General features: G+C 47.5%; 1 protein-coding gene across 1 annotated transcript in view; it reads left to right on the top strand.

The window, feature by feature from the left end:
* PAIP1 (poly(A) binding protein interacting protein 1) overlaps positions 1-18,456 on the top strand; it is a 637,739-nt gene that overhangs the window by 104,794 nt on the left and 514,489 nt on the right. The window contains exon 3 of the mRNA XM_086960605.1: positions 13,191-13,388. Coding sequence (XP_086816731.1) covers positions 13,191-13,388 — 198 coding nt within the window. The remainder of the gene's footprint in view (positions 1-13,190; positions 13,389-18,456) is intronic.

The raw sequence follows: 18,456 nt of genomic DNA, 5'->3' as shown, positions 1-18,456 counted from the left end.
TTCCAGCAGCGTCGTCCTGGCAGAGGAAGAGGTGGCAATACCAGACAGCAGTTCAACTCAAAACAACCTCCTAAGCCCTGAGCCATTGCTTCCTCCAAGTCTGTTCACCACTCCGGTGGGAGGGAGTGTTTCTCATCATCTGACAGCGTGGCAATCCATTACAAAAGACAAATGGGTGCTGAGTATTGTGCAGCATGGTTACTTGCTGAAGTTCAAATCCCCTCCTCCTCAGCTGTTTCCCCAGTTGCAACATCTTCCACGTTACAAGACTCAATTGCTAAAAGACGAAGTCTCCGTCCTTCTAGAGAAAATGGCCATAGAAGAGGTTCCCTTAATTCACAGAAATCAAGGAGTGTACTCACGATATTTCCTGGTTCAAAAACGAGGATCTGTCAAAGAATACAGACCCATTCTAGATCTTCGAAGGTTAAACAAGTTCATACGAAAAGAAAAGTTCCGTATGCTTGCCCTGCACCAGATCTTCCCACACCTACACCAGGGGGACTGGATGTGTGCCATCGACTTGCAGGACGCCTACTTCCACATACCAGTGTCCATCAAACATCGGAAGTTTCTAAGATTTCAGATCGGACGTCGTCACTACCAATATCGAGTACTGCCGTTTGGCCTGAAATCTGCACCTCGGACATTCTCAAAATGCATGGCGGTGGTGGCTGCTTTTCTCCGCAAAAGAAAGATCTTCGTCTATCCATATCTAGATGATTGGTTGTTGAAGAGCTCCACTCCGTCTCTGCTTCAGAACCATCTCTCGTTCTGCCTCAGACTGATGAAGTCGTTGGGTCTTCACGTCAATCTGAAGAAATCAGTTCTCAACCCTTCCCAGCGGATTCACTACCTGGGTGCTTCTCTGGACTCACTTCAGGCAAGCGTGTGTCCTTCGGAAGAGAGGTTGTCATCTATGCTACTGAAGGCCCGCCTTCTTCTGGACAATGAGGCCCCAACAGCCAGACAAGTGTCCTCTCTGCTGGGATCGATGGCATCATGCATTTACATTGTGCCCAATTCTCGCCTTCACATGAGACCTCTGCAACAAGCCCTCGAGGATCAGTGGTCTCAAAGATCGGATCAGTGGGAAGACCGAGTCATGCTTCCTCAAGGAGCCAGGGACTCGATCAGATGGTAGTTGAAACGATCCAATCTTCTACGAGGAGTTTCGTTTCATCGTCCTCCTCCATCTCAGTCAATTGTCACGGATGCCTCCCTCCAAGGCTGGGGTGCTCACATGGACCAACTCCAAGTTCAAGGCCTTTGGTCCGAGATAGAGCAAGGCTACCATATAAACTTCCTGGAGCTGCGAGCAGTCCATCTTGCTCTCAAGTCTCTTTATCCTGCCCTGCGCACCAAACACCTCCAGATTCAGACGGACAACACAACAACTATGTTCTATCTGAACAAGCAGGGAGGCACAAGGTCAAGAGTCTTGTCTCTGGAAGCACAAGCCATCTGGCACTGGCTCCTAGTAAGAGGCCTGTCCGTCGTGGCAGTTCATCTACCAGGAATTCAAAACGTCCAAGCAGACTGCCTCAGCCGAAACTTCGTCGAAGCGCACGATTGGGTGCTCAACGAGGAAGTGGCGCAAGAATTTTTTCGGTGTTGGGGCGTACCAGACGTAGACCTGTTCGCAGACGCGGACAACGCAAAATGCCCCGTCTTCGCGTCCAGGTTCCCCCAACAGGGATCACTGGGGAATGGCCTTTTGATCAGCTGGTCTCAAACGTTACTCTATGCCTTTCCCCCCCTGCCTCTGATCCCGGCAGTGATCCAGAAGTTCTACAGGACCAACACCAGAATGATCCTGATAGCACCAGAGTGGCCACGCCAGTGGTGGTACCCCGATCTCCTTCAGATGTCAGAAGTTCCTCACCAGCGCCTACCATGCCGTCCAGACTTGCTGACCAAAGACCAGGGGAGGGTGTTGCACCCCAACCTTCCCTCCCTTCGCTTGACGGCATGGCTCCTGAGGTCATCTAGTATGGACATCTAGACCTCCCAGCAGACTGCATGACTATTCTTAAAGAATCAAAGCGACCCTCCACTAGGAAGTCTTACGCTTTCAAGTGGAAGAGGTTTTTCATATGGTGTCGTGAGCATTCTCTTGACCCGGTACATGGCCAAGAACAGGTGATTCTTCCATACCTTTTGCATTTAGCAAGATCAGGCTTGAAATATCCCTCCATCAGGGTTCATTTAGCTGCCATCCCAGCATATAGGAAGTCTCCCAGTCAGACATCTTTCTTTCTTATGCCTGTAGTTAAGGATTTCCTAGAAGGCCTGAAAAAAGTCTTCCCACCGGTGAGGTCTCCCTCTCCTCCCTGGGAGCTGAATATTGTACTGACTAAGCTGATGAGTGCTCCTTTCGAGCCTATCCATAAGGCCTCTTTGCAGCACTTGACCTGGAAAGCTGTTTTTTAGTGGCGATTACCTCTGCCCGTAGGGTCAGCGAAATCCAGGCCTTGTGTTGCAAGGAACCTTACACAGTTTTTCATGCCAATAGGGTGGTTTTAAGAACACACACAAGTTTCCTGCCTAAGGTGGTTTCAGACTTTCATATCAACCAGTCTATTACCTTACCTACCTTTTTTCCTAATCCTTCCACTCCCCCGGAGAGGTCATTACACTCCCTTGATCTCCGGAGTGTCCTGAAGTTTTACTTGTCAAAAACCCTGCCTCTGAGAAAGTCTGACCGGCTTTTTGTTAACTATGGCAGTACTAATACTGGTCTGTCAGCTTCCAAACGGTCAATTTCTCGCTGGATCGTCTCCTCTATAGCTTTTTCTTACCAACTAGCTAACAAAACCTTGCAGGGTAGACCACATGCACATTCTACCAGAGGGAAAGCTTCCACTACAGCTCTCCTTCGTAATGTTCCTATCTCTGAAATTTGTAAAGCGGCAACTTGGCGGTCTGTCCATACCTTTACCCGCCATTATGCCTGGACTCAGATACTCAGGCCGATGCCAGAGTAGGGCAGGCCTCTTTAAGGAACTTGTTTGCTTAAGATATATTGTCAATATATGTCTTAGCTTTTCTGTGAAGTTTTTACACTTCTTGCTTGTCCGCGAGACTTTGGGTATGAGTTTGCTAATCTATTCATAGATTATGACTATTGATGAGTATCCCCTGGATGAGAAGGATTAGTTACTTACCTGTAATCCTAGTTCTCATCCAGGGGTATACTCATCAAAGTCATAAGCTCCCGCCCACCTCCCCAGACGAGCAAAGTTACTAAGTTATGAGATGTTTTATTATGGATCTCCTCAGGTGTTATTCACCTCCAAAAAGAACTGACCCAACTGTCACCTGTGGTGCACCATGGGAGCAGGGGGTTGCCTTCAGGTCTTAAAGGCACGGTACCCCTACTCTAATGCCTTAAAGGCAAGGTGTCAGTTTTCTCTGTTTGCTTTATACTCTACTGCAGCCTACTGGCAAATGCCTGCAATTACAGGTTTTCCTATGGCAATAAAGCATTGTTGTGTACAAATGTTTTCTGCTCTTTCTTCCTTAGGGTTTGGAAGGGTACTACTGTATGTATACTAATTTATGTAATTTTGCGGCACTTTTGCCAGTTAGAAAATGTTTTTTAGGCTGCAATTATATGTTTCACATATCTATACATATATATTTATATGTATTTTCTATATGCTCCGGGATCCCGCACATGGGCGGGGATTATTCATAGATTATGACTTTGATGAGTATACCCCTGGATGAGAACTAGGATTACAGGTAAGTAACTAATCCATATCCTCCCCACCTCAGCCAGGAAAACCCTAGTCCCTACACTTGTTACATCGCAACTAGACTATGGGAAGGTCCTCTATTTGGGAGCAACAAAAAAAAAGTCTTGAACGGTTACAATGCATTCAGAATACGGTAGCCCATCTAGTTCTTAATCTACCTAAGAGTACCTTTTCGGTGTAAGCCTTTGATTCCCTCCACTGGCTGCCTGTTCACAAAAGAATCCTCTGTAAAGCCTTGTGCTTCTGTCACCGGAGTCTACAGGATAAAGGTTCCAGCTACCTGTATGATCTTCTGACTCCCTACAATCCTACTAATCATCTGAGATCAACATGAGCCCACCTGCTCAAAGTTAAAAAAAATCCAAAGGGAGGGATGGGTAAGCGCTCATTGAGCAGCTAATAATTTGAATACACTACCGCGTCCACTGCGTGCGGAATCATCTGGAAGTGTTTTCCGGAGAGGTTTGAAAACCTGGCTCTAGCAGATGTGAGCTCCGCCTACCTTGTCCAGCCTTGCATGTAGCTTTTTTCTACCGCGGGGACACACCAGTCTGTGTAACCAGGCGCTTTATAAATTATTTTATTAGGACATGCCCAGGTAATGACGAGCAGGGTTTTCACGAAATCTGAGGAGTATGCGTGTATCTGAAATGACACGCCCAGGAATAAATACAAAACCACTCCCCATGATAGCCCGGGATTAACCAATCCAAGAGACTAGCGCAGTGTCCAATGAGGAATCGGGAGCCAACTTGCAGAAGCCAATAACTAAAGTCTGCTTGAAGATTGTGTACAGCTCATAACACGATGGGTAAGTTGTTTGCTTGAAATTTTTTTGCAAGCTGATATTGTCTGCCCCCGCTCCTATGCCGTACTGTCCATTTGCTTCAAAATGACTTGATTCTTCTAAGGGTCAGAGGCACTTTGTTCTAAAGGGATGGGCCCAAAAAGGAGAGGGCCCTGACCTAGCCTTTTTGATACGTGGGGTACTGGCTAGGAAAAGATTCGTGGAGCAGAGATTCTTCTATGGAACATAGAATAAGATCCTGTGTTTCAGATAGCCATGGCCTATTACGTAAAAGGCTCACAAGCAGAGACTTGAAGATAATCCTTTTTCTCACTGGCAGCCAGTGAAGACTCCTAAAAAAGGCTGGATACGTAAGCATCCTGTGGGAGCTCGAAAATAGTTTGGGCTGCTGCATTCTGGACCAGCTGCAGCCTATCCATCACTTACTTGGGTATGCGTAGGTAAAGGCTGTTCCCATAGTCAAGATGTGATATGATCAGAGCTCGAATCACTCAGCCAGATAGCCCTTGAAACGGTTGTCCTTAATCAGCAAGTTACCCTCCATTCCAGGTTGAAAGTACAGTGGTAGACAAGTGAGGCAGTTGGTACAAATATGCGGCACCAACCACTCGATTAGCCTTTCAAAGTCAATACCTTTCATTAATGGTTATCTCTCACCAGAAAGCTGCCGCCATACTGGGCCTGAGTAAAGTGGAGAACTCCTTGTGTTGAGATCTTCTTGTACTGGCGTTACGCCTGCCGACTACGCCAGTGTGTTCTTCCATAAGTGGGATCAGACAAGGTAATGGATATGTTGGAACATTCAAGTTTATTCGTACATGAAAAGAAGATCTCATCCATCAAAGGCTGCTGCTGAAAACCAACTGCCACAAGATGTTGTTCCAAGAAGTCAGACTAGTGATTTAGCACAATGTGCCAGCATTTGGAAGTTACGGCACATTCCCCATCTCCCTCCTGTCGTCCCCCGTTGCCCACACACGTGTGCCAGAATTTCCCCTGTATCAGAGTACTGTGTGTAGTTGGAGGAGAAATTAGGATTTATTTTGCAGATATTGTAAACTGTAAATCTGCTTTTGCACAACTTATTTTAAGTGTTCACAAACTACCACATTCCGTGTCATAACCTCCAGAGTACTAAGGTCATTGGCGGAATAGTCCATTATTATAGTGTGGAAATTGATTTGCCCCTCTGTACTTCAACACTACCAATGAGTGTAAGCTACTTCAAGTGTGAATTTGTGGGGTCATTGGGAAGCCCGCCCAGAACTTCCTGGCTCCCATAGCACAGAACATTACATGTAGAAAACGCAACCCTTGGTCTATATCGCAGAACCAGTCTTTCGCTTCCTTATACACAGCAGTCACCCTGGCCGTGCTTTAAAAGTAAAACCAAGTACATGCTGGTGAGTGATCAAGTTGTTTGTGAAATATTGCCTCCCCGCATTTCGAAATACCAATTGTTACGATAACCTTGCTGAGTCACTTAAGGAGTTATTGGAGAGGCATTGAAAGCCAGTAGTTCTGGCTTTGACCTCTAGCCTTTTGCCTTAGTCAATACTCGTTTTTTGTCATAATTTGCAAACTTTTGTTGGGGAAGCTGCGAGACACTTATCAATCGAAAAAAAACCAAATATAAATTGGCCAAAGGCAAAAATATTCATTTGGTCTCCAAAAGCATACATTTCCATAGTAGTCCCTGGCATTGAAGGGATCTAATTTGTGTGCGAATGCTCTCCTGGTGAAAGGCCAAAATGCCTTCACTTACTGTAAAGTCAGCCAGTAGCGAAGGTTCTGACTCATTGCCCCATGCAGTTTCCTCCAGTGGACGAAAGAAAAATTTGGTTGACACAGTAGGGCTGTCTGAAAGGCCCTCTACGTACATATCATTTTAGCAAAATCAAAAGTTCTTGACTAACGTCAGAATTAATAAGCAATTGCAATGCAATAGGTCTCGCATTAACATGAGTTTGAGCTATTGGCATTGTAAATGACAATGCCTTTTATTTATATTTTGGGTTTTAAAACATAAATAAAAGGCATTATCATTTACAATACCGATAGGATCTTGTAAAGCGATCAAATGCCGAAATGTCTTGGCGCTGAGTGTGTGAGCAGGGAAGAGCTATGCTGTGGCCTCAGAGGGTTAGCTTCCCAGGAAACAGCCAGGTTTTCAGCGCTTTTCTGAAAAGTAACCGATTGGGCTGAAGTTGCATGCTGATTGGAATTCAATTCCAGAGTTTTGCTGCACAGTACGATAAGCACCGGCCACCCCACCTAGCTCTTTGTCTTTTTGGAGTGTTCACAAGGCCCAAGCTAGAGGATCTGAGGGTTCTGGATTGAGAGTACCACGAGAACAACCTCCAGATCTCACCTGGCCCAGCTCCATAAAGAGCCTTGTGTACCATACATAGGGCCTTGAATTCAACTCGTTGCTGAACCAGGAGCCAGTGGAGTGACCTTAGGCATGTAGGCTGCCGAGGTGGAGTGACCCTTAGGCATGTTCAGCAGTAGTTGAGCTGCCATGTTTTGCAGAGACTGAAGCTTGGTGTATTGTGCCTTGTCAATGCCCAGAAACAAGGCATTGCAATAGTCTAGTTTTGTGAGAAAGAGCTCTACTACAACCTTTTTCTGAAGCTCTCGTTGGATGAAGGGGAAGATCTTATGAAGACTTTTCAATGGGTAAAAGCAGGAGGAGGTTAGCCAGTTTACCTGGTTTGAAAAGTTAAGTTGGTTGTCAAAAATCACACCAAGGTTCTTGACCTTGGTGGTGGGAGAGGGGCAGTCACCTGCCTGTGTTGGCCACCAGGCTTTATTCCATAGTGAGATACCTTTCCCAAACTCTAGTTCCTCAGTTTTCTCCGTGTTGATTTTCTGAAAAAGTTGGCTCATCCAGCTCATAATGTCTGACAGACCGGCATGAAAGTTGTTGGCCACAATCAGTGGTTGTTTTGTGACTGATATTATGAGCTGTGAGTCATCGGCACAGGAAACCAATGAGAAGCCATGCTTTTGTGACAATTTGGGCCAAAGGGGTGACATATACTTTAAAAAGCGTAAGGGACAGAACGGAACCCTGCCCCACTCCACACGGGAGATGAAAGGTGTCAGACCGCAGGTTGCCCCAGACAATGCTCTGCTCCCTAGCAGTTAGGAAGATGGAAAGCAGGGCCAGAGCAGTTTCCCCTTTCCCACGCCCCTTTCTGCTGCTGCACTAACAACTTGTGAATCACGGTTTCAAATGCTGCCGATAGGTCCAGGAGAACGAGTAGGGCTCTGCCACCCTTGTCCATCGCTTTCCGTATCTCCTCCGTCGCCGAAATCAAGGCTGTCTCTGTATAATGGCATGGTCTGAAGCCATGCAGTGTTGGATCAAGCAAATTACTGACTTCAAGATATAGGATTAGCTTCTTATTCACCCCTTTTTCCAAAATCTTGACCGCCATTGACAGCGCTGAGATTGGACAATAGCTTTTTGTGTCTGTGGGGTCAAGGGCAGGTTTTTTTTCAGACTAGGCCTGATGCAGCCTCTTTTCCGTATGGCGGGGTAGGTGCTGGACTCTATAACTTGATTCAGGAGAGAGGTTAGATGAGTAATGATATGGCAGGATGTCAGATGCATAGTTGATGGCGGGCAAGGATCGTTAAGAGAGCCTGACTCTATGGATCAAATGAAATTGTTAACCTCTTTCTGGGAGAGTGAGCGAAAACAGAGTAGCTGAGCAGGCACAAATGCCAGACATATTGTATTGCATTAAAGGGCCTTCTCGACCGCTTGTTAGATTGTAAATATACGAGTATGAGACCGCCCTGCAACGTTTTCAAAGTAGTGATAAATAGTGCTGTGAAGAAGATGTGTAAGTGTTGTAAATTACACAGACACCATGTGTGAAGTGAGAGTTACATATGATCCGCGCGTTAAACACTAACAAAGCGCTCCAACACCTTTATTCCAGTGGTCCTTGGCATTGGCAGTTTTTTAAAATTTCAAATGGGTTATGAACTACGATAAGCAATCAAACAGAATCATATAAAATTGGCTATAGGAGAGGCTCAAAAGCTGTCCATTGCAGTTGGATTCGAGAGAACCTTTGCAGCTGGTGATTGGACTCAAACACAGGATCTTATGCAGGAGTCTGTACAAGGGCCGCGCATGCCTCGTTTACTTTTATACAACAACTCAGTGGTTCTTCCCTCACATTGTGATTGGAAATATAAGTATTCGATTTTGGGCTTTTTTTCATTTTGCCTGTTAATTTGCGTGTCGGCAGTTTTTGCAACCTGCACAGTTTATATTCAGCTCGGCTGGGCCTGCCTGGGGTTCTTAGCAGAGCTGCAACACATCTGCTTTATTGTGATTTCGCCCGTGTCATTAACTTCTGAATCAGATTTTTACGGTGCCTGCACTGAGCTGCTTTAAAGGGCTGCAGAACACAGTCATCCTGCAGAACACACAAACTTTTATGGAAATGCAGCACTCTTCAAAAGGCTTGGTTTTATCTGAAGAGCTTAAGGCCAACAGTTTCTTATACCCTCCTATAATAATAATAATAATCCACATTTGTAAAGCGCAAACCATCACCGTTAGGGTCTCTAGGCACTGGGGGCCGTCGGGAAGATTAAGCAAGCTGTTGCCCAGAGTCACATGGTGCTGGGCTAATCTGCCGCCGGCCCCGGGGATCGAACCGTGATCCCCAGATTCCGGAGTCAGTCACTTTGTGGGAAATGGTTGCAGAAGTGCTGCCGTAGTGCCCGGCGGAGGTCCAGGCAAAGCTAACCCAGGCCCTCGCGGAGGGAAGGGACGCAGCAAGATATTCCATTTGATGTGGACTGGATACCACGGACTCGCTAGGCAGGGAGATTGCAACGACGTTGGCGGTTCGCCGCCACACCTGGCTGCGGTCCGCCAACTTTTCGGGCGATGTCCAAGTATCCCTTATGGACATGCCCTTTGATGGCCGTCACCATTTTGACGACAAGGCGGACATCGCGCTGGAACGTTTTAAGGACTCCAGGGCTACGGCCAAGTCCTTAGGCCTCGGCCAACGCCAGCAGACCTCCGCCTTTCGTCCCTTTTGTCGCCAAGGAAGGGGTGCCCCCTCACGTCCAGCTAGCCACAGGCTGCAGAACCCACCTAAACGCGGTCGCGGACGTGGTACCCGCCGTGGCGGTGCCGGGGAACGCATGCAAGCCAGTCCACACCCGCCCCTGCAGTATCTGCCTCAAAATCCTCCGAGTTTCAGGCCCATTCGACGCCAGTGGGTGGCAGGGTTCGCCATCACCTCCACTGGCGCTCCATCACATTGGACAGGTGGGTGCTGCAAATCGTACGAAGGGGCTAATCCTTCCCCTTCGAGGCGACCCCTCTGGCCATGCCACCTAAGTACTACCGCATGTCCGGGGATCACTTGCAACTTCTGCAGGAGGATGTTACGGCCCTCCTGGCCAAGGGGGCTGTTGAGCGTGTTCCTGGGCCAAAAGTAGGACGTGGTTGCTATTCCCACTACTTTCTGGTACCCAAGAAGGGCAAAGGGGGCCTGCGCCCTATCTTGGATCTAAGAAGCGTCAACGGCTTCCTTCGGAAGGAGAAGTTCAAGATGCTGACTTTAGCTCAGGTCCTAGCTGCCCTGGACCTAGAAGACTGGATGGTAGCATTGGACTTGCAAAGACGCGTATTTCCTCATCCCCGTCCTGCTGGCCCACCGGCGATACCTGCGGTTCACCGTAGGCCACGAGCACTTTCAGTTTACCGTGCTTCGGCCTTACCAGCGCCCCACAGGTGTTCACGAAAGTGATGACGGTGGTCACAGCTCATCTGCGCAGATTTGGGGTTTGTCTTCCCCTATCTCGACCTCCTGCACTCGCTGGGTTCTCAATCAACGTGCCGACGTCACACCTGTGTCCTTCTCAAAAGCTCCTCTTCATCGGAGCGGTTCTGGACTCAGCGCAGTTTCTGATTTATCGTCCCGAACAACGGGTTCGGGATATTCAGGCTCTGATTCTGATCTTTCAGCCTTTATCCTGAGTCTCGTCAGGTTGACGCTGCGGCTCCTGGGGCTGATGGCCTCCTGCATCCTTCTGGTGCATCACACCCGGTGGCGGATGCAGGCTATGCAGTGGGACCTGAAGTTTCAGTGGGGACAGCATCAGGGCAACCTGTCCGACTACGTCCGGATCTCTCTCCCTTCCCCACCCGGAGCACGTAGTGGTGACAGATGCGTCCCTCCTGGGTTCGCAGGGCCATATGGGAGAGGTGGAGATCATGGGCCTCTGGTCTCCGGCGGAGTCCCGGCTTCTGGAGCTGCGGGCGATCCGGCTTGCACTGAAAGCATTCCTTCCCTCTGTCTGGGGAAGTGTAGTGCAGGTGTTCATAGACAACACCACCGCCATGTGGTACTGCAACAAACCGGGCGGTGTGGGTCCTGGACCCTTTGTCAGGAGGCTCTGCGTCTCTGGAGATGGCTGGAACACCAGGCCGTCACCCTTGTGGTTCAACACCTGGCAGGTTCCCTGAATGCCAGGGTGGACAAACTCAGCCGCGGTTCATGATGGATCACGAATGGCGTCTGCACTCGGACGTGGCGCAAGGACTCTTTTGGCATTGGGGAGAGTCTTGGTTAGATCTATTCGCCACTGAAGAGAACGCGCAATGTCATCAGTTATGCACGTTGGAATTTCCAAGGCGGCACTTGCTCGGAGATTCTTTTCGTCGCAAGTGGGGCTGCGGTCTGTTGTATGCCTTTCCGCTTATACCACTTCTGACCTGAGTGCTGAAGAAGATCAAACGCGACCGGGCCCAAGTCATTCTTGTGGCTCCGGACTGGGCACGAAGATACTGGTATCCCTAGCTACTTGGCATGTCAGTAGCTCCTCGGCATGTCAGTAGCTCCTCCGATTCAGTTGCCTCTTCAGGAGGACCTTCTGTCGCAGCAGCAGGGGGACGGTCCTCCACCCGAACCTGTCCATCCTCCACCTCCATGCGTGGAGATTTAGCGGCGGCAGTTGAGGCCATTTGACTTGCCTCCTGAAGTCTGTGATGTGATTCTGGCAGCCAGGCGTCCCTCCACAAAATCGGTATACGCCTGCAGGTGGAACAAATTTGGGGCATGGTGCACAGCAAAGGCTGTCTATCCTCTCTCTGCCCCCCTTTCAGAGGTTCTCCTCTTCCTTCTTTCTCTTGCCTAGCAGGGCTCTGCTCTGGGCACTCTTAAGGGCTACCTCTCTGCCGTTTCTGCCTTCTTGAGGCTTCCTGATCAGCCTTCTCTTTTCAAGTCGCCTATTGTTAATAAGTTATTGAAGGGCATCATGCACATGTTCTCTCCTGTACCTTTCGTGATGCCTCAGTGGGACTTGAACCTTGTTCTTACATTTCTGATGTGCGCTCCTTTTGAGCCACTTCATAATTGCCCTCTTAGTCTTCTTACTCTTAAGACTGCATTTCTGGTTGCCATCACCTCTGCCAGGAGAGTGAGTGAGCTCCACGCTTTTTATTCTAAGCCTCCTTTCCTTTCTGTCCATCCGGACAAAGTGGTTTTAAAAACTCGTCCTTCTTTCCTGCCCAAAGTTGTTAAGGCCTTTCACATCGGGCAGTCCATCACCTTGCCCACCTTCTATCCGCCTTCGCATCCTCTTAAGGAGGAAGAGCGGCTCCACCGTCTGGACCCAAAACGTGCGATCCTCTTCTACCTAGATTGCACAAGCCAGGTCTGGGTGGACGACCAGCTCTTTGTTGGTTACGTGGGCTCGAAGAAGGGGCGGGATTTGCACAAACGGACCATCTCTCGATGGGTCTTGTTGTGCATCAAGGTCTGCTACTCATTGGCTAAAAAGAAGCCCCCTGTTGGTCTGAGGGCACATTCCACTCGGGCCACGGCTGCCACTACTGCCCTGGGTCAGGGAGTCCCCTTGCAGGACATTTGTCAGGCAGCTACGTGGGCCTCGCTGCACACGTTTGCTAGACACTACTGCCTGGACAGCCAAGCTTGGAGAGATGGCTTTTTCGGACGTTCCGTACTCCAGGACTTTCTGGTGTGATCTTGGTCCGCAGACCCACCACCAGGGTTGGTATTGCTGGTTTATCTATTCTATTCTAAGGTAAGGAATCTAACACTAACCGGTTTCTTTCAGATCTGTAAGAAACATTAGTTAGTGTTAGATTCCTTACCGCTCCACCCATCCTCCCCGTTCTGTGGACAGATATCTAGGGTTAAGGTATTTCCCTTAAGGGCCCTAGTTTTATGGCACCAGTGTCGGTCTCTGCCATGGCTCTGCGTTCCTGGCGCGGAAAGCTATGTACAAGAACTGACGTAAGCGCGGGAGGGCGGCGTCTAAGTACTCCGACGTCATCCCGGCGACGACGGACGCGGAGCCACAGACGACGCCTACCGACACGCAGGGGTACTGCTACGCAAAACTTTCCGGATCCAGTCTGACGCCTGGGGATATTCTAAGGTAAGGAATCTAACACTAACTACTGTTTCTTACAGATATATTGTTACCAAAGGTAAGTAACTTGTGTATTAACGCATATATAGTGCAGAAAATGTACAATTTAATATTTTTGTTTTTGTTATTGCAAACACTTTTATTGACCAGATAAACACTAATCCTATTTTCAATTTTAGGACTATGGCGATGGATATGATAATGTTCCAGCACTCCCTTATTCTAACCTTGACGAATATGTTCAAGACTTTCTAAATCATCTAAGTGAACAACCAGGCACATTTGAAATGGAAATCACCCATTTTACACAACTCCTTAATCGCTGGGTCATTACAGAAGATACTTTACAGGAACTTGTTGAACTTCTCTACCAGAAGGTAGTGTATGCTTATTACGGAATAGTTTAAGTAGTCTGTTAATAACATTGTCTTGTCCAGCCATACTGGGTGCAAATGAGGTTGAAAACCAAGTGTAACCAGATGCCAGTCTCCGCTGCCCTCGATGGCATAGAGAGGGTTGATTTAGTCGGAGCTGGGTGTGATATGTCATTATATAATAAATCATTAAAATCTCTACAAGGGTAAGTTATGATTTCTTCTGCTCGTAAATCACCAATGTATGTTAAACGTGTAGAAGCCCAGCGTTAAAGTGAAGTCAAGATTACAAAATAAAACTCCTTCCCCGCGAATAAATAACCGGCCTTCCCAGCACACCAACATTAAATAACAAAATATATATAAACGAAGAAATTATGTTCATATTGATAATATAAATATGTATTGTCACCGGTGATGTAAGCAACCTCATTTGTATTGACGTTTGTCACGTGAGGTAACTCGATTTGTGATTACGAACTTTAGTTTTCAGGGCTGCAGTACAAATTATGATTTGTGTAGAGTTTTATTTTTGGTTTTATTTCAAAATCATAGCCGTAATTGTACTATGCATGATATGCTAATGAAGATATTTTAAAGCAAGTGTAATTATCTCATGTTTGTTTAGTAGAGTTGCATCTTCTGGGTGTTCTAGACCTAGATGATAACCTACAACACTCCTTCACATTAGGGGACTATACAGTCGTTTTGAGTCTGGTACAATATTAATTTAACACCTAACGCACATGAAAGACAGGCATGGCATGAGTTAGACATGCATACGCAGAGGGAGTAGTATTCTACTTAATATTAAAGTTCAGGCTTTGGAGGGGCAGCATGGCCACCTCTACAGTGTTAATAAATGAATAAATAGTATATTATATTCTGCACATCGTTATATATTTGCATATAAAAAAACACTGGTAAGGGCTAACATGCACAATGTGACTATGCTTTAAAAAATTTAAAAAGGAAATGTTTCCATCTCCAAAGCACAAATTGTCAAGATAAGTCGAAAATGTCTCAAACATATTGCGTTGAAAAACTAAAATGCCATCTTGAATATAAATAGCTGAAGTTTAAAAAAAAAAGCTTTGAAGAGGCATTGAGTCCCTAAATCGGCTTAAAAGCTATTTAAAGGAAGATGAGAGAAAACACATACCAAAGCAGCTAAGGCTAGAGACAGGGCAACTACACCCACACACAATATGAACATAAACATGAAGATCGTATCTTTGGTGGAAAGGAATTCGGTTATCCCCAGGTATTTGAGGAAGACGACAATGATGAGAACAGGATGAGGACAATGCATGGCAAAATGTGGAAACAGATCCTGACACAGTGGATCTGTTGACCATGCATAGGTTATAAGAGCTGCTGACACACATGACGATTTAAGAGGGGTCCTGTTTCTTGCTAAAATCTTCTAAATCAAATTCGGAGGAAAAGCCAATTGTTATTAATTCTTCAAAGTGCCCTTCACAATGGGTAGGAGTTTTTTTTTAAAAAATCCTGTCACTTCAATGCCGGTCAAACCAAAAGTCTAAATTATATACAGACCGTTATAGATTCTTTCTACACTGGAATCCAATGTTGGCAGCTTCTTAATTACAACCTTGCAAATAAAAAGTTGAAGAACCCTGTGTTGCCTATGAGCTGATAAAAATGAAAGAGTAAAAAGTGAGATGCAACGGAAACAAGCACTGGCGTTGCCACTAGGTCTCGCAGTGGAAAAGTTGGAGCTATTGGTTTTGTAAATGACAAAGCCCTTTATGTTTTTAAAATGAAAACAAAAATAAAAGGCATTGTTATTTGCAATTGTAATAGCTCCAACTTTCCTACTGTGAGACCTATTGGCAACGCCAGTGCTTGTTATATTTTTCGAACTATCAGACATTTTCCTTTTTAACAATTCATCAACGCTCCCCAAAGTCTCACAACAACTTTGTTAATTGATTTTTTTGTGTGGCATGTTTTCAATGGACAGCACCTTTCTGTGTTTCTATTATTTGTTTAATGCATTTAATATTCCGATGTCATGTCGATCCCAAACACCCGATTTCTGCCGATCTGAAACCCCTACTGTTACTCAGGCTTACTGTATATTTTAGAACACAGGAGCAGGCTACCGTTTTTTTAATTGTTGCTGGTGGACATAAAACGCATTCCTGCAGTGTTAAGCCGCCTCTGTCCCCACAGCTACAAGGGTCCGTACATTTCTGTTACCAGGGATGTATCTGCGCGAACAGACTTTGACACGATGGAGTGTGCCGCTCCTGCCAGGTGCAAAAAATCAAGCAATTCTCTCTGATTGCCACTTGGAATCTCGTAGTAGCTTAAAATGTATTTTATCTGCAGCTTCCACTGGTGATCCCGGACCTGTGGTCCCGTTTGTACCTCTCTGCTGTCCCCTCCGTTCACGTTCCCGCGACCGCAGCATCGCTTGAAGCTTCCACCTGGGAGTTCAAGCGCTGTAAAGAATGTACTTAAAAAGAATAAATTCCAGAATTTTGAGATCACGGCTGCAAACAACGATATCCACTGGCAGGCGTTCAGTTCCCTACTTCCCTGAAAAAGATTTCACATAAACGGCAAATGTGTTTAGAACCCCTGGCAGACACCGACGTCCCGCTGATATCTGCGACAAATAAATTAATCAATGGGTGGGGAGGTGAATGCATTCATTGAATGAAATGCAGGCGGCATGTCGTGGGCGTAATTCTGTACACAACTCGCTGGAGAAAAGCAAAAATACCAGTCTTTCACCTTGAAATAATTAACGTTACTGCTGGAAGCTGGTCTTTTTACACATAAGCAACAGAGAGCAGAAGTTATGTGTGAAAGGGAAGAAAAAAAACTATAAAACAAGAACCGTGACCAATACTATATACGCGAGGCAAACAACGAATGAATGACGGATACTCGGTGAAGGAAAAATAAGAGGAGCAAGTAAGACAACAAACAACGAATGAATGACGGATACTCGGTGAAGGAAAAATAAGAGGAGCAAGTAAGACAACAAGAGCGGCAGGGAAACTGAAAGTACGGCCGGCCAGCGGCCAGCCATGAATAATTAGGGGAGGAGAAGCCGCACAGCACACGCTGGGAGAAGCCCTTTGATGTGCTGTGCGGCCGTGAAAAAATGCAATTAGGAGGGAGGGAGGCTGATGCGCGTGCTTGTTTGGTCACATGATTCACGTGAACTTAAAGAAAACCGCAGGAACGAAACCCTTGGTTTGAAGAGCATTTTGAGCACTTGAATTCTCGCTCCGCTCAATGCGCTTGCGCGCATTGATCGGTCGCGAGACCTAAAAAAACTTTGTCAGTGTTGCAGTACGCCGAGTAGTAAAATTCAAACCCTCTACTTTGCTGGTAGTCATCAATAGTGGGAGGAGAGAGGGGAGCGTATTCAGCACTTCCAATGAATCTACAAAAAGCAAGTGAAGGGTATTACTCAGGTTCGAAAATCTATTAATACCTTCCTAAAACCGTCACTAGACTTGACTGACACAGGAAACCGATAACTGTGCACAAGCACTGTTACGCGGACATGGGAGGCTCAGTCTGAAAGAGACCCGTTAGTGATTCCTTACCTTAGAATCCCCAGGCGTCCGCAGTACCCCTGCGCGTCAGAAGGTGGTGTTGTGCGGCTCAGCGTGTGTCGCTGGCGTCGTAGGCGCTGAGATGACGTCATGGAGACTGCTTAGGCGCCACCCCTGAGCTCTGACGTCCGTTCTTTATTTTTCCGTGTCAGCAAGCGCAGATCCGGTTAGAGCACGTACCCAATAACTTTTTGACTATACTTTTGAGATTTTTGTCTTCACTTTCTTTTTAGTCTTTTGACTCCTGAAGCCACGTAGGGCTGCCTGGGTTTAAATCCTGGGGGCCTGTTCCCGTATGATGTCGATGGCCAACCCCCATGGCGTTCTCTCTACTGTCTGGAGCGCTATCATGACTCCCGGTCATGTTACAACTTTCTGGCCATTGCTCCGAAGGCCTTACAGGAGCGGTCCCATCAGCTACTGAAGGCCCGGCAGTCGTCTCCGCGTCATCCGTGGACCAGGGGTCGATCGAGGGACTGATCACGGAGCCATCAACGCTCCTCGGTGTCGAAGTCTTCACTCTCTGAATTGGGTAAGAGATGTCCTAAGAAGAAGTTGAAGAAGCGTATCCGGTCTCCGGACAAGGGGGCCAGGGGTACCACCCCCGCGGCTCCTCTGGAGCCTGTGTGCGCCATGCCTACCCACCTTATTCAGGCCAGTCAGCGACTCCTGCCAAGGTGCAAGATTTTCTTGCAGCCATGGACTGCCTCTTCAGCCCCAGTAGAGGGCCCTCCCTTGCTGCCGGCTCCACTGCCGGCGCAGATTCTGGCACCGCAGTGGGTTCTGTTCATTTCGCTACCGCCTTTGCTCGGGTTTCCGGACAATTTTGCCCCAGGTTGGGACCCCAATTGGGAAGCAGAGCCGGACTGGCGCCATTCGAAACATTTTATTCCCCTGTCCCTCCCCCACCTCCGCAACCTGTTCCATGAGTAGTGGAGGAAGGGGACGACTGAGAGGGGTCAGAGGACCCTCTTGCACGGCAGTGCCGGTCGGAACAGGAATGGACTGAAGAGCTAGAGGATGCTGGTGGCCTTGACCTCTCCTTTGACCCAGGTTTTCTTTCTCCTCCTGCTTTGGCTATGGAGGAGGGCGCTTCATACACTGTGGTGCTCCATAGAGCAGCGGAAGCCCTTGACCTGCCTACAGTGACCCTTAAGACTTATCTCCTCACTGAAGTACTTCAGCATGCGGCAAGCTTTTTGGAGCCCCTGCTGCCGTTTAATTAGGCCCTGACTGACGTTTTGGTGGGCACCTGGTCTAGACCAGCCAAAGGGGTTCCCGTGGATAAGAATGTGGCCAGGGGACCCGCCCAGCTCCGGGAGAGCCTGGTCATCCAGGTCTCCACTTCCCAAAGCGCATTCCCTAACGCTCCGCCGGATAAGGAATCCAAGAAGCTGGAACTGTTTGGCAAGAAACTGTTTTCAACTGCCAGCTTAGGGCTGCGGTCGGTGAACACTGCATGCCTCTTG

This window comes from Lissotriton vulgaris, chromosome 3_1, assembly GCF_964263255.1.
Source record: "Lissotriton vulgaris chromosome 3_1, aLisVul1.2, whole genome shotgun sequence".
In the NCBI taxonomy this organism is placed as follows: Eukaryota; Metazoa; Chordata; class Amphibia; order Caudata; family Salamandridae; genus Lissotriton; species Lissotriton vulgaris.
This window is presented reverse-complemented; position numbering and strand designations above follow the sequence as displayed.